General features: G+C 34.5%; 2 protein-coding genes across 2 annotated transcripts in view; both read right to left on the minus strand.

Moving 5' to 3' along the window:
• Positions 1-3,351: 3,351 nt before the first annotated feature.
• Positions 3,352-16,549, minus strand: part of LOC135841121 (uncharacterized) — a 120,623-nt gene continuing 107,425 nt past the window's right edge. The window contains exon 3 of the mRNA XM_065357932.1: positions 3,352-5,679. Coding sequence (XP_065214004.1) covers positions 3,491-5,626 — 2,136 coding nt within the window. The 5' untranslated portion in view covers positions 5,627-5,679 and the 3' untranslated portion in view covers positions 3,352-3,490. The remainder of the gene's footprint in view (positions 5,680-16,549) is intronic.
• On the minus strand, positions 8,834-16,011 carry LOC135841455 (uncharacterized). The gene is made up of 2 exons (XM_065358419.1): positions 15,702-16,011; positions 8,834-11,250 (listed from the first exon to the last, which is right to left on the minus strand). The coding sequence occupies exon 2, from the start codon at positions 11,195-11,197 to the stop codon at positions 9,119-9,121; it is 2,079 nt and encodes a 692-aa protein (XP_065214491.1). The 5' UTR covers positions 11,198-11,250; positions 15,702-16,011; the 3' UTR covers positions 8,834-9,118.

Genomic DNA, 16,549 nt, shown 5'->3' on the forward strand with positions numbered 1-16,549 from the left:
TTGACTAAGGATTTTTTCAGCATTTCTTCGATACGTTGAGGTGTTTTCAATAATTCTGGCAATTTTTCCGATTCTCTTTTGTAGTCTTCATCCAGATTAAAAACTTTTCTGAAAAATCCGCACGTTTTCTCTTGTATTTTTCCGCATTTTGAACGACGATTGAGGTAATGGTGCCATAACTGCAGAGCCACCGCATGGCTGGCTATATTCTGCAACGTTGAAACAGAATCGTGGAAAACGAATAGCTGTTCTGATGATGAATTATTGAGCTCCAAATCGCCAGCGTCGACTTCCATATTCACGAAGATTCAGCTTATAGATCAGGTTACGCGGTGAAATTTGATGGAATATCTGAAATGAGAATTTCCACAAAAAATCTACTTAGACGTTATCTTGCACTTGTGGTATCAGGTAGGTATAATTTACATTTAAGTATATGTTAGATAGCAGTAAGTAGGTACATGCAAAGATAGATTTTGTCACATTATTAATGCTCATTTTCATCAAGTTCAGCGCAACTGTCCATTGAATTTGAATCTAATTAATTTTCTCGTGAAATGGAACTCCTTTTTTTCATAGGAATGGGTTAATATGTTGTTTAGAGGACCATTGTAGGCACAAATATGCGCAAAAAAACCTCAAAATCCATTATTTGAAAGATCACAAGGTCAAAAATTAAGCTTGTTTGACGAGGCTAAAAAACCATCTACGATTTGGACCTTAGTTTCATCCAAAGCCACGGAAGTCAATCAAAACAGTAAGAAGATTTGAAGATCTGCTGCCGCGGCCGTCTACTTTCGAGGTGCTCAACTAGAAAATGCAGATTTGAAAAAAACTTCACGCAAACATACCAAGTTGTTCATATATTTTTTTACGTTTGACTCGCCCATTCCTTACATAAAATGATATAAAATTGCATAAAAAGTAGTTTTTCAAAAACGATTTCATTTTGAAGATTTATTAGCTCCAACCACAAACGGTCTTATGAAACCTGCAAAAGCTACATCATATCATTGAAACGGCCACAGGTCTAAAAACGCAAAAAAATAGCTCACCAATCGAATTTTTTTGACTGTGGAGAGGAATCAAAATAATAAGATTAGAAGTCGGAACCTAGTCTACCCCTCTGAAAAAACACATCTATGTAGCATCTTTTCTTTCGTTGTGCCAAATTTGAACCGTCCTGATTAATTTGGAATGGCTGGCGGACAAAAGTAAAAGAAAACTCGTGTTTTTCCACCTTAAATAGGGGATACCTAACTGTACATTTTCTAGAAAATCAAGTTGAACCACAGTTCAAACTACGCACAAGGGCTGTCCTCACTCACATTTGCAAAAAAAAAAATGTCTACAATACTTATTTTTCACAGCTACTATACCAAATTTTCTGTTTTCTACAAAAGAAAAATATACTTATCCACTGGAAATTAAGTAACCGCTCAATTAAAAATTGAAAATTAATTTTGAATTTTACCAAAGATTTTTTTTAGGATCCTGAATTTTTCAATTGCGGAAAAAAGAAATAAACTGGTCACAGCGAAGCGAGGGCAAAAGCTTTCAAAAATGTGTAATTCAAGTTTGAAACTTGAAGTCTGATTGAAAAAAAAAGCAGCACTTTAGCAGGACCATCAGACACTTTGAAAATCAGCAAATAATTGAAATAAATAAATTATCATAAAAAACTTTGAATTCATGCAACACCGTTCTAACATCCGCCAAATACTAGTAACTCGCTCACCAAGAAACAAAAATCATCCAGTAAGTCCTCAAGCAATTTCGACCTTCCAGTACGAAGTTCTCTAAGTTGGAAAAAAAATTGATCAAGCGAGAGACGTTCTATTGAGTAGTTTCAATTGCCATTGAATTTCTGGATTTTCCACTTAATGCAAATTGCATAGTTTAAGGCACATTTGTCTTTCAGCGAAATCAGAATAGATCTACAATTAACAGAATTTGATAGTTTTAAAACGTTTATTTAGTCTATTGATGAATTTCAAATGGTTAAGATTTATCCATAAGCCAAATAAACCGTTCTACGACTTCGAGATCTTATTTTATTCCAAATTCGTTGTTATCTCGCTGTCAGGTAAATCTGTCTGAAGCTAACTTAAGCAACCGTTTGAAAACAAGAAGCCTAATTAAAAGGTCACATCTTCGAAAAGCTAACGAATGTACAGAAGCATTTTAGATTAAGTATGAAATCAAACGTAAGCAAAAAATCGTAGCCCGTACAAAAAAATGACATGCGAGAGGGCAGGTACCTATAGAACACTGAGAAACAAGCAAAAGCATGACGACGAGCATGCGAACGATCAATTATTTTTTCCATCAATACCTCATTTCAAGCATTCATTTTCATTAAAGTACTGTCATTCATCTAGACGATAAGATTAGAAAAAAGAGACAGAAAACATGTCGAAACATTAATACAGCAACGCAATACGAGTAAAAGGTTCTCAAATATCAGCATTTCAAATCCAACTCGCCAACTAATAACGACATTCGCCGCTGCTAATGCTGCTGTAACAGTCAGCGCCGAATGCTCGATTGTCAGCAATGTCAACCGATTGATTTTTCTCCATAACTTTTAATCCAAACAAATTTTTTTTATGAGCCGTATCAAAAATAAATAAAATAAATACACCAGCGTGTTCCTAAAACTCTGAGTTACAAAATGAGCGATCACTTTTAGTTCAATAAGTATGTGAATTAAGCTCTCGTCAAAAGCGCAGGAGGTATTTCATTTCAACTCACCATCGCTCGTATTGTATTATCAAAAACTTTGAATTAATATACAACGCGGTTTTAACTTACAGCAAAATAAATACATAATTCGCAATTCGCTCATCATCAAGAAAAAAAATTATTCCACAGTTCCTCAAGCAATGTTGACCTAAAAAATTGAGCAAGCAAAGCACGTTTTATCATGAAAAGAGAGTTGTACATACTAAAATAAAAATTGAGAAAAAAAATCGAAAATTTTGAAAAAATTGCCATCGAATTTCTGGCCTAGGTAGGTACCTATTGGCTTTAGGTGGATTTGTTTGCCAACGAAATAAGAACAGATTCGAAATTAAATACAATTTTACAGTTTTGAACGTTTACTAACTTAGTTCATTGATGAATTTCAACCGTTAAAATTTATTCATAAACCAAATAAACACCTTACGACTAAGAGATTATGTTTTATTTCAAATTCGATAAAGCATTTCAGATTCAGTACAAAATCTAAGCAAAAATCGTAGCACGTACAATAAAACGACATCAAAAAAAACATCTACCTTCATTGGAAAAAAAAAGTTTTAAAAAAAGAAAAATTATAGAATAATCAATTTGATTTTATGTCGGAATAATTGTGGAAAAACACAATACATATTTATGTTGATACGTATCTTACATCTAATACAAAATTCTAAAAAAAATATATATTATGTATATTAAAAATTCACAAAATGTAACTCTAATTGGAATCTGCATCGTTCTCTTCAACTCATAGAAGAATAGTATGACAAATTTGAGTATCATAGGAATTTCCAAAACTGCGAAACCAATCTAAAATCGTGTGTTGAGTTTCACTATCAAAAATTCGCTCAACTTCGCGAATCCAATACTGATCACGTTCGTAAAATTTACGTATTTTCAACAGCTCAACTTTTTCATCACTGACACAAACATATTTTAAAAAATCATCCAGCTTTTTGAGCAACTTTTCGGGATTTTCATCGGGTGAAGAGCAAATACCACGGAAAATTTCGTTGAAAAATGCATCAATCGGAACAATACTCTTGAAATCAACAATCTGATTTTCATCACTTGAACACCACGATACAAACGTATTGAAGCATCTCCCTTCAAAACAACTCCAACGATTCGGCGATGAGATCTCTTTTTGGAAATGTTTAAACAATGTTTGCTTGAAAGATTTTATCTCCTCGGGCGAAAAAACTTGCTCGGTTATTTGAACCAATACGTCGAAATATTCTTTTTTGTGCCAACGAGAAACATTCAAAGCTGAAATAGAGCGAACTAGCTGTTTCTTCAGCCTTGAGATAGTCGAAAAATCGTTTGTGAGAGCCGTGTCGATAAAGTTACTGACTTCATTCCATGATTCCAACTTCAGAAAGAAGGATGTTAAATAGCCATAAACTGTGCGTGACTCTAGTAACTTCTTGAAGAATTCGCGAGCCTCGTGAGCATTCCGTGAGAAAAACGTCACTCTGGCGATTACATCATCGAATTTCTCATGAAACATTAACATGGCGCAATCCTTCACCATATCGCGGGATTCGTCCATAATCTCATTCTTAAGTCGCAACTGATCGGCTTCTTCAGGCAAACATAAATTCAAGATATCGATGTCGTACTTTGACGTAATGTCATATACATCTAGAGAGAGATACAATTCTTTTCTGGTATCTTCATTCACCAATTGCAAAAATTTTATGAAAAATTTGTGACTACTCGGTGAATAGTCAAATCGACGCATGAAAGAAGCGAATAATATGTCAGGACGGTTTTCGACAATGTGTCTCTTAAGACGATCGGAAGCTGTATCCCAAACTTTGATTAATGTCACCATGTACTCCTCACACCCCATCGCATCGAAACATACGTTTACTAGAAATTTAACAAATTCTTGCTCTGTAATTCGATCTTTTACGAGCGTCCAATAAGCTATAAAAACATTCTCTGGCATAGGCCAGTAGATTTGCGTCAACTTATTCTTGATGAAAAAACCACTCATTAATGCGACAGGAATTTGGTTGACCAGCTGAAGTTGTCGAAAGGAAGGCATCGTCGACAGCATTATTTTAAGTAGTTTCCAACACTGAGGCAGTATTCTGACAATAACCGATGTTTGTTCCTCTTCATTTAAACGATTCCAAAAATATTCGAAAGCGTAAGACAAAGACTGACGGGCACACTCAATGGCCATAGTGACATTGATGGAAGCATCTTGGTTACGAATCATTTCCGGCATTCTAAGCCACATCTCGTGCAAGTCGGGTCTATGGTATGAAATCCAATACGCGACTTTCAAATCAGAAATCCCTAGTAAGCAAAAAAACTCTGGAAGAGTGTTGATGGGAAATATTTCCAATTCTGTAGCCATACCATACGAACACATTAAAACGAACTTCTGTTCCGCGTTTAATTTTCCATCGGTCAACATATTTGAAGCGCTCCTTTTGTAATCGATTTCATCGTTTTGGCACCAAACGATGAGACTCAAATCAAAATCACGAGGACAATATCTGGACGTTCCATCGCAGAATATTTGAAAAGAAAAATGATGTATCCACCGTTTTGTTTCGTAACAAATTTTGACTAAGGATTTTTTCAACATTTCTTCGATACATTGAGGTGTTTTCAGTGATTCTAATAATTTTTTAGATTCTTTTTCGAAATTTAAATCCAGATGAACAACCGTCTCGATAACGCGCCACAATTCCACTGGCATTTTACTAGCATGTTTTTCACGACTGAGGTAATGGTGCAATAATTGCAGAGCCACCGTATGACTGGCTATATGCTGTAACGTTGATACGGAGATTTCGGACTCGTGGAAAACGAACAGTCTTTCCGATGAATTATCGATGTCCAACTTTCCAGCGTCGATTTCCATAGTCACAAAGATTCAGCTTGAATCACGTAACGCGGTGAAATTTGATGGAATATCTGAAATGAGAATATCCACAAAAAATCGACTTAGAAATTACTTGCACTTGGGGTATTTACTTAGGTTGGTAGTTGGTACACACATAAGTATCTACGTATTTACAGTATCAAGTTCAATGCAATAATTATTGTCAATGTTGTGAATAAATAAATAAACTCTACGCATAGGTATAGAATTATCCACTTAATTTTCTCGTGAAATGCAAACTCCTTTTTTAAAAAAGGAATTGGTTAACAATATGTTGTTCGGGGAACCACCATTATACTTATGGGCACAGATATTTGCAAGAAACCTCAATAGCCATTTTTTGAAAGATCCAGGTCAATAGTTAAGTTTGTTTTACGAGTCTTAAAAAACATCTGCGATTTGAATCTAATCTAAACAGGAAAAAATTTGGCTGCTGCTTACTTTCGAGGAGCTCAACTCGAAAATATGAATTGTGCATCTGGCAGAGCGATGTTTTTGAAAATGTTGTTGAGGAATTACACTCGTGAGAATTCGAAAACTGAAGATAAGCAGATGTGACGCTGCTGTAATTAGATTTCAGTTGTTTAGGCTCACATGAGCGATATGTCTGGGTTTGTGGTAGACCTTGAACATGAAATACGTTCTTATACGAAGATATTCAGGCAAACTTATCAAGTATACCTACGTACTACGTAGTTGTTCATTTATGTAATTTCATGTTGACTCGTCCATTTCGAAAATCGTTCCATTTTAATTTTTCGACTGCGAAGAGGAATCAAATAAGATCAGAAGTCGGAACCTAGCCTACCTAAATGAAAAAACACATCTGTACCACCTTCTCTTTCGCTGCGCCGAATTTGAACCGTTCAGATAAATTTGGGATAGCTGGTGGTTGGAAATGAAAGAATATACACATGTTTTTTCCACCTTAAATAGGGTAAAGATAACCAGCTGGAATGCTGAAATGTGCATATGTTGGCCACCATGAATTGAAGGTTCCTTTTTTGAAAATCAAGTTCGAATTACAGCTCAAACTACCCACAAAGGTGGCCCTTATTCACATTTGCAAAAAAAAATTCTGCGATATTTCTTGCTGCAACTCCCAAAGTTGCCGGTCTCTACGAGAAAAATGAAATAGCCGCTCAATTAAAAATGAAAAAGTTTATCAAAAAAATAAAATTTCATTAAAAATTTTGAATTTTACCACAGATTTCTTCTGGAAAACTCCCTCGTCAAGAAATAATCAAAAAATCACCCTCGCTTCCCCAAGCAAACTTTATCTTCTCGGCGCAAGCGCTCTTTATAAAGTTGAGAAAAAAATTTTCGAACAAACGGGGCAGCGAGGGTAATTTTTTCTTAAAAGAGAGCTCTTTTGAGAAATTTTGCCAAAAAATTTAAAACTTGAAAAACTGTCAACATTTGATTTTGAATGCTTTGCATGAGACTAAAGTAACATATTGCTTGGGAAATCGCCCGAAGTTTTTTCTTGGAAAAAGGTCATAATTATTTGGAAGAATTTTGAGGAAGAAAATAATTTTTGGAAAATGCTTACAGGGTGTCTAACAAAATATTTTAAAATATTTTAAAGGAAGGGGGATGGGAGAGGCAAAACTTTGTATTCAAATTTTTCAATTTTCCAATGTCTTTTCTTGAAACATCTTTAGATTTTTTCAAATTTGAACGACATTTGGAAAAAAAATACACAAATTTTTCAAAATAAAACGGCGAATTTTAAAGTAAAATGAGTAAGCGAGATAAAATAAAAGTGTTGTCATTTGATAGGTATATGTGACGCGACCAGCGATACCATACCATATGTCGGCAAAAATTTTTTTCGTTTTATTGTGGTTTCTGGTAGTGTTTTTCTTCCTCTTTTCAATGGTGCAAACAGATTTTCAAAATATTAAAATCTGACAAATTTGCAAAATTTCAAAGTTGCGTATTTTTTGAAATTCAAAAACCAAAATTCTGAGAAAAACGTTTTTGAAAGTTTGGGTTATTTTTGTAACATTTTTAAAAACCAGTGAACAGTATTTTTTTTTTTTTTTTGATTTTCTTCATCTTTTAATGGTTTTACATCATAATATTTTTTTTTTTTTTTGACATTTTTTTATGAAAGCACTTTTGTAAAACCGGTTTTTCACCACTAAAACGACGTGTTTGAGATCGGTGGGTACACCCATTCCAAAGTATAGGCTTCACAGTATATGAATCGACAAAAAATTTTTTTTTGATATTTTCTGACTTTTTCCATGAAAACGCGATTATCTCAAAAAAAAGTTTTCCGACTTATGGTATGGTATCGCTGGTCGCGTCACATATATCGTATACCTACCCTCGGAAAAAAGAAACAAACAAGTTCCGGCGAAGCGAGGCAAAAGCTCTCGAAAATCGGTACTTCAAGAGGTATAAAAAACGATGTTTTTTTGTGCGATGATTTACTTATACCAAGTTTATTATTTTGATTCAAAATCCTTAAATCGAATGATGATTTTTTTTTAAAATTCGTAATTGAAAAACAAAGCAACGGGCCCGAGCGAAGCGAGGACAAAAGCTCTCAAAAAAGTGTAATTAATGTTTTAAAAAATTGACAAATGAACCCTTTTCTACAAACTTTTTCCAAAATTCAAGATAACAGGAGAAATTAATTTGATAATTTCAAATCTGACTGAAAAAACAGGACTTTTGGATATAATTGTTAAAAAGCAGGACTTTAGCAGGACCGTCAGACACTGTGAAAATTAGTGAATAATTAAAATCAAAAAATTATCATCAAAAACATTGAATTCATGCAACACAGTTCTAACTTCCACCGAATAACTCGCTCATCAAGAAAAAAACCATTCACCTGTTCCTCAAGCAATGTTGACTTTCCAGTACAAAGTCCCCAAAGTTGAAAAAAAATTGAGCAAGTAAGAGACATTCTATTGTGAAAACGGAGATTTTTCAAAAATTCAGACAAGAAATTGATAATTTTGGAAAAATTGCCTTAGAATAAACCAAATAAACGTCCTACGACTACGAGATCCGAAGTTATGCAATTCGTATGAAATCAACAAACCCAATTAGGTAAAGGACACATCATCAACAGGTAACCCAGGTGAATAGCTAAAGAATGTGCTGAAGCATTTCAGAAGTATGAAATCTAAGCAGAAAACGTAGCACGAAAAACAAAACGACATCGAAATAAGATCTAGGTAAGTATTTATTGAAAAAAAAAAAGAAAAAAAGAAAATACGTGAAAAACAGTGCTGTTTAAAAAACAAGAAAGAATAGTTAGAATAACAAATTTGATTTCATGTATATGTAGGAATAATTGTGAAAACAAAAAACAATATTAATGTAGATAGGTTATCTTATATTTAACACAAAATTCTAAAAATATAAAAAAAGCAAAAAATTCACAGAAAGTACGTCTTTCTTGCTGCCTACAACTCATTGAACAGAAAATTGAATACTAATAAGTACTTCTCAATCTTCATCACTGAGAAACCAGTTTAGAATCATACGTCGAGTTTCGAAACCAAAAATTCGCTCAACTTCGCGAATCCAATACCGATCACGTTCGTAATATTTACGTATTTTCACTAGTTCAACTTCTTCATCGCTGACATAAACATATCTCAAAAACTCATCCAGCTTGTTGAGCAAATTTTGAGGATTATTATCGGGCGAAGAACAAATATCACGGAAAATTTCGTTGAAAAATTCATCAATCGGAACAATTCCCTTGAAATCAACAATCTGATTTTCACTACCTAAACACCACGATACAAAGGTATTGAAGCAATTTTCTTTAAAAAGATGCCAATAATTCGGCGATGAGATCTTTTTCTGAAAATGTTCTAACAATGTTTGCTTGACAGATTTCATCTCTCCAGGCGAAAAAACTTGCTCGGTTATTTTAACCAGCACGTTGAAATTTTCTATTTCGTCCCAATAATGAACAGCGCGACCGGAAAAAGAGGAAACCACTTGTTTCTTTAGACTTGAGATGGTCGAAAAATCTCCTGTAAGAACTGTTTCGATAAAATTATTCAACTTATTCCATGATTCATACTCCAGAATGAATGATTCGTCATAAATGTAGTCTGACTCTAGTATCTTCTTGAAGAATTCCCGAGCATCATGAGCATTTCCCAAAAAAAAGGTCACTATGGCGATTACTTCATCGAATTTCTTATCGTATAATAATCCGGCGCAATAGTCTACCATATCGCGAGACTCCTTAATCCGATTCACAAGTTGCAGCTGATCGGCTTCATCAGGGATACATAAATTCAAGATATTAATGTCGCACTTCGAAGCAATGATAGACATATCTAGAGCGAGATACAATTCTCTTCTAGTATGTTCATTCACCAATGGCAAAAATTTCATGAAAAATTCGTAACTACTCGGTGAATACTCGCGACAATGCATGAAAGAATTGAATAAAATGTCAGCACGGTTTTCAACAATGTGTCTCTTAAGACGATCCGGAGCTGTATGCCAAACTTCGATCAATATAATCATATACTCTTCACACCCCATCGCATTGGCACATACGTTTTCTAGATATTGAACAAATTGCTGCTCAGTAATTCGATCTTTTACGACGGTCCAAACTATAAGAACACTCTCTGGCATAGGCCTGCAGAACTGCGCAGAATTTTCGTCGATGAAAAAAGCACTCATTAATTCGACAGGAATTTGATTGACCAGCTGAAATTGTTGAAAGGAAGACATCGTCGTCAGCATTATTTTAACAGATTCCCACGACTCAGGCAGAATGTCAGCAGCAACCGATATTTGTTCGTCTTCGTTTAATTGACTCCAAAAATGTTCGAAAGCGTAAGGCAAAGCCTGATTGGCAGACGCCACGGCCATAGTGACATGGATCGAAGCATCTTCAGGTCGAATCACACCTGGCATTCTAAACCACATTTCATGCAAGTCGTGTCTATAGCATGCAATCCAATACGCCACTATCAAATCGGAAATCCCCAGTAAGCAAAAATACTCTGGGAGAGAGTTTATGGGAAATCTTGCTAGTTCATTGGCCATACCATACGAACATATTAAAACGAACTTCTGCTCCGCGTTTAATTTTCCTTCCATCAACATATTCGATGCGCTCCTTTTGTAATCAATTTCATCGTTTTGGCGCCAAATGATGAGATTGAGATCGAAATTACTGGGGCAATATCTGCGAATTCTATCCCTGAATATATCGTACTTGAAATGGCTTATCCAGAGTTGTGTTTCGTTACAAATCATTTTCAAGGATTTTTTCAACGTTTCTTCGATACGTCGAGGTGTTTTTAATAATTCTATCAATTTTCCTGATTCTCCTTCGTAGTCTTCATCCAGATTAAAAACTGTTCTGAAAAAGTCGTATGTGTTCTCTGGTATTTTTCTACATTTCGCACGACTGAGGTAATGATACCATAATTGCAGAACCACTGTATGGCTGGCTATATGCTGCAATGTTGGTACAGATTCGTGGAAAACGAACAGTCTTTCTGGTGGATTGTCGTGCTCCAAATCTCCAGCATCGTCGACTTCCATAGTTACAAATATTCAGCTTAGATCGGGTTACGCGATGAAATTTGATGGAATATCTGAAATGAGAATTTCCACAAAAAATCTACTTAGACGTTATCTTGAACTTGTGGTATTAGGTAGGTATATTTTACATTTTATAGGTTAGGTAGGAATGCATGCGTACACTACACAGATTTGGTAACATATAATTCTCATGCTATCATGTTCATTGAAGGGTCATTCCACGTCAATTGGACCAAGAAGTGGTAGGTGGGTTCGGCGATTTTTTTGAAATTTTTCCTGTGGAAATACCTTCCGAAGGGATGACCAATGGCGCAAATCGCAGCCCTCTAGCCCATTTTTAACGGCAGCCAGGGGGTGTCAAAGTTTTCAGTGAACCTAAAATATCATCCATTTCAGCAGTGGATTGCTCGATAACCGCGATACCTACCAAAATGGAACTTTTTCCCATAGTTAGAGGTTTTGAAAGGCTTTTAGGTGATATCATAAAAATCAGTGTTGCCACTTTTTTTCGTACAAAAAATTAGCTGAAAAAGTTTCAAAACGTAGTTTTCATATCGTTCCGACTCTCAATAATTCTAAAAAAAATATATTATGGACAACTGTTCATGCTGAAAAACATATTAAAAAATTGGGATGGTAACGTGTAACAAAGTCAATTTAAAAAAATTTAAACTTTGCGAAAAAATGTGATTTTTTGATTTAAAACATGAAAAAAAGTTTTGATTGGTAAAGTTGACCCATTTGACCTCTATTTTTACATATCTGTTGAAAAAGTTGAAAAAACCCCTTTCACTCAATAAAATGAACTCATCACAAAAAAATCAAAATTCGAAAAAATTCAATTTTCAATTTCAAACATCAAAAAAAGTTTAAATTTATTCAGTTGTCTGATTTTGACCACTTTCTGACGTATTTCATGAAAAAGTTGATAAAAATCTCACTCACAGTAAAAAAAAATGAAATTGGCTTTTTTTTGAATTTTTTTGAATTTTGATTTTTTTGTGATGAGTTAATTTCACCGAGTGAAGGGGTTTTTTCAACTTTTTCAACAGATATGTAAAAATAGGGGTCAAATGGGTCAACTTTACCAATCAAAACTTTTTTTCATGTTTTAAATCAAAAAATCGCATTTTTTCGCAAAGTTTAAATTTTTTTAAATCGACTTTGTTACAAGTTACCATCCCAATTTTTTAATATGTTGTTCAGCATGAACAGTTGTCCATAATATATATTTTTTTAGAATTATTGAGAGTCGGAACGATATGAAAACTACGTTTTGAAACTTTTTCAGCTAATTTTTTGTATACGAAAAAAAGTGGCAACACTGATTTTTATGATATCACCTAAAAGCCTTTCAAAACCTCTAACTATGGGAAAAAGTTCCATTTTGGTAGGTATCGCGGTTATCGAGCAATCCACTGCTGAAATGGATGATATTTTAGGTTCACTGAAAACTTTGACACCCCCTGGCTGCCGTTAAAAATGGGCTAGAGGGCATGCGATTTGCGCCATTGGTCATCCCTTCGGAAGGTATTTCCACAGGAAAAATTTCAAAAAAATCGCCGAACCCACCTACCACTTCGACTGCTCTGCGGAAGAAGGGCCAAACTGCTTTTTTACACCCAAGGGCCAAACTGATTTTGCAAATTTCACGAAAGTCAAAAGGGCCAAACTGTGAAGTTTTTTAGGGCCAATCTGATTTTATGAGCAGAAAAAGAGCCAAACTGTATTGCTTTTCCAACAGAATAACGTAGTTTCCTAGGGCAAATCGAGAATAATTATCTTTGCTTCGTGTTTTTTGATTTTCTGTGCCATCCTTAGTGTCAACACAACCGCTGTTACCAATTTTTGAAGTCTTAACAACACCTTTTATAGACGATTCTCTGGAAAGTAGGTATACATTGCTGTTGTTTGACAGTAATTATCATCGAAGACAAAGTTTTCAACTTTCCCAGTTGTTTTCATTCCAAATGCTGCGGTTATTCAATTAAATTTTGAAGAGATTCATGTTGAAAATGTTGAAAAAAATTGCATGTTGTGTGTGAAAATCATTATTTAAAATGCCACGAGTGAGAGGCGGAATGCTCTCCAAAAGATTGAAATTAAAAACTCCTCGTAATTCGCAAGATGCCCTTGTTAGTAATACAGATGGTACGTTGCTATTGCTGTTTTGGATAAAATTATTACACTGTATTAGAATAATAAGAGTAAGACTGCTGCTTCATGTTTTTCTTTTTTCGGTTGAATTTAATCGTAATGATACTCTCACACCACCGGAAGAGAATGTTATGATTATGAATCAATTTGAGCTTTAGAGCTTTCACATCTTTTGATTGAAAAGCGCTAGAGCTTTGGGGAAAAAACGAGGTTGTAGAGGAGAAAGAGTAGATCTTTTTTCATGTTTCAAAAACCTATGTGCTCGATCAAATTTTCGAGTTATCAAAGTTCAAAGTTTCAAAGTTACAATTTTTTTACATTTAAATTAAAATATCTCAAAATTTTGATTGGGCATATGGGTGTTTGAAGCATGAAAAATGATCAACTTTTTCTCCTCTACAAGCTGGTTTCTAATTCAAATCTGTTAGCATCAACCATTCAAAAGTTAGATATTCGAGAAAAACTAAGAAATTGGGCAATCTCCCATAAGAGGGGATAAAGGTAATCGATTGTGTTGCTGGCCGAAGAAAAGACTGCAAAAAAGTGAAAAGAGTATCATGAAAATTGAAAACAACTTCGGGTCAATCCTATGAAAACTCAAAAGGGAATAACTATTCCAGCAAGAAATATTAAACCTGGTTGCAACGAAAAGTGTTCGAAGAAATGCGCAACTTAATTTTCTGATCCAGAACACGATGAACTTTTTTCAAATTACTGGGCTCTTCTTGAAAGTTGAAATACAAAAGAAGGAGTTCGTATTGCGGCATATTATCAGAAACGACAAGAGAAGAAAAACTGTTGCTGGGAATAGTAGAAGACACTTTTCTCGAGAATATTCCTTGCCCAAGAATGGTGAAATTGTACCAGTATGTCGATAAAACTGACAGATTGGCCCTTTTGATTTGTGTAAAAATTGAAAAATAATATAGCTCAAAGGGCCAATCTTCATCATTCACTACAAATACATTCCTTGTTAATAAATTTTTAAATCAAACTGTGATTTTTTCACGTAATGTTGTACCTGAATGGTGAATGAAGGCGAGAAAAATTTAAAACCTAATTTATAATACTATAAAATCTGTGTATGGCGATTACCGTTTTAGAAACGGGTGTAAAAAAGCAGTTTGGCCCTTCTTCCGCAGAGCAGTCGACTTCTTGGTCCAATTGACGTGGAATGGTCCTGAATTAATCCTTCGCAGTCCGCATGGGAAATTGTGTCAAGAACATTTTTGGATTACACCAATTTTCTCTTCAAATACATCTTTCAAGAGATTATGAGCAAAACACTCATACTTCGTTTCTTGGATTGAAAGGGAGGGGAGGGGGGGGGTCAGCAGGGCATAACTTTCTGTACGTATGTTGTTTCGTGGACCATTCAGCATAGATATTCGCAACAAAAATTCTCAATACTTAACCCTTAAATGCATGATTTTTCGAAACGTGTTGAAAAATTTTTTTTTGGGTAGGTATTTTATGTGCCCCATAACTTGGAAAAAATACGCAAAAAATTCTATCTGCAGGAACTGTGAGGAAATCGAACATGGTGGCCATATTTTACAGGATCAAAAATTAGGTTTTTTGAACAAATTTTGATTTTTTTTCATTTTATGGGTTCATAAAAAAATTTGTAAGTATATTTCGAGTAAAATGCATGACTTTTATTCAAATTCAATGAAAAAGTCGTAAAAAATATAATCCATAATTTGCGAGTAGGTAATTAATTTCAAGTGCATATTTTCTTTACTTGAAGAAAAAACAACGCGTGTAACTGAAATAATTTTCAATTTTAGTATTGGGTTGGATTTTTAATCGCAGTATTTCAATTTTTAATGAGTATTGGTTTCTTAGTTTTTGATTGAGACATTTAAGCTCACTTCGTTTTTGTTCAATTCATTTGGTTATTTCAAGTCATTTTAAATTTTTTTAAAACAAATTTGTAACTTGATTATTGTTGAATTTTACTGAAATCATCATAGTTTTTGGAATTTTGAAGTGTTTTAATTGCGTTTGCTGAATTTCAGAGGAAGTTTCAACAATGTTTCACACAATTTTTGTAAAATTTTACCTGAATTTCTTTAAATTTCACATGATTTTGATGATTATTCATGTCCAAAAAACAAAATGAACCAAAATCAAATTTGAAAAATGTTTGTGTTACTACAAAACTACCAAATTATGTTCAAATTGTTAATTGGCCATGTATAGGTATAATTGACACAAAATAGAAAATATTGATGTTTGGGTTAATTTTTAGTTTTTACACACTCCTGCATATGAAAAAAAGCATTGTGCAGATACTCACACTATAAAAAAATATAAACCAGCGCATAAAAAAAAATGATTTTACCTTCATGAACTTGTTGTAGGTACACTGCTCGAAAACATCTCAAAAAATTTATAAATCATATTCTAAGCGTACGTACTCGTATTATTTTCAATACAGAAAACTCAACTGACCACAAAAAATTATCTTTCCAAATAAGGAATGATGGATACATATATTCAACACTTTATATCACTTATTTCTATACCCACAGCAGTGCAGTGTACTCCTACAATCCAAGTCAGCCAGCATCCCCTGAAGGTACCAGGTGCGCAGGGTAAGAAGAAACCAGGAACAATCAACATCATAAGAAGAGAGAACTGCATACAGCATACAAAGCATACTGATACACACAGATCGTGCAGTAGAAAGATGGCTGACAAAAAAAACTGGTTTCTGTTGCTGTTCAAGGGTGGGATGAGGGTGAAAGGGAAGTACCTTACATACACAGTGCTCTATTCATTCATTAGTACCTACCTGTGTATGCAAGGTGAGGGGACGGGAACGCTTCACTCGATTGCATTGTTAGTGAAAGAAAATGAGTGAAAGACTGTCCTTATTATTGAATTTTTTAATCATATGGTCGAGAACCAGTAAATCCGGGACATTTTGTGGAGAATTCGTTATCCCTTACTTACATGGAAATTAATTTAACCTGCATAAGCGCTGCGAACAAGGGTGCATAAAACCAGGTATAAATATGAGGGAGACGCACAGTGGCGGACTGGCCTATGATGTTATCTGGCGATTGCCAAGGACCCCGAAACACCAAGAGGCCCCCAGGGCCATGTTTAAACAAAAAAAAAAAAAATGATATTTTCACTTTCTCTAACAAAAATTTTTGAAAAGCTTTCGCCCTCGCTTGGGCCCAT

This window comes from Planococcus citri, chromosome 3 (assembly GCF_950023065.1).
Source record: "Planococcus citri chromosome 3, ihPlaCitr1.1, whole genome shotgun sequence".
In the NCBI taxonomy this organism is placed as follows: Eukaryota; Metazoa; Arthropoda; class Insecta; order Hemiptera; family Pseudococcidae; genus Planococcus; species Planococcus citri.

What these genes read in the sequence shown, in the direction of transcription:
- LOC135841455 (XM_065358419.1), bottom strand. Translation starts at nt 11,197, where the DNA reads ATGGAAGTCGACGATGCTGGAGATTTGGAGCACGACAATCCACCAGAA.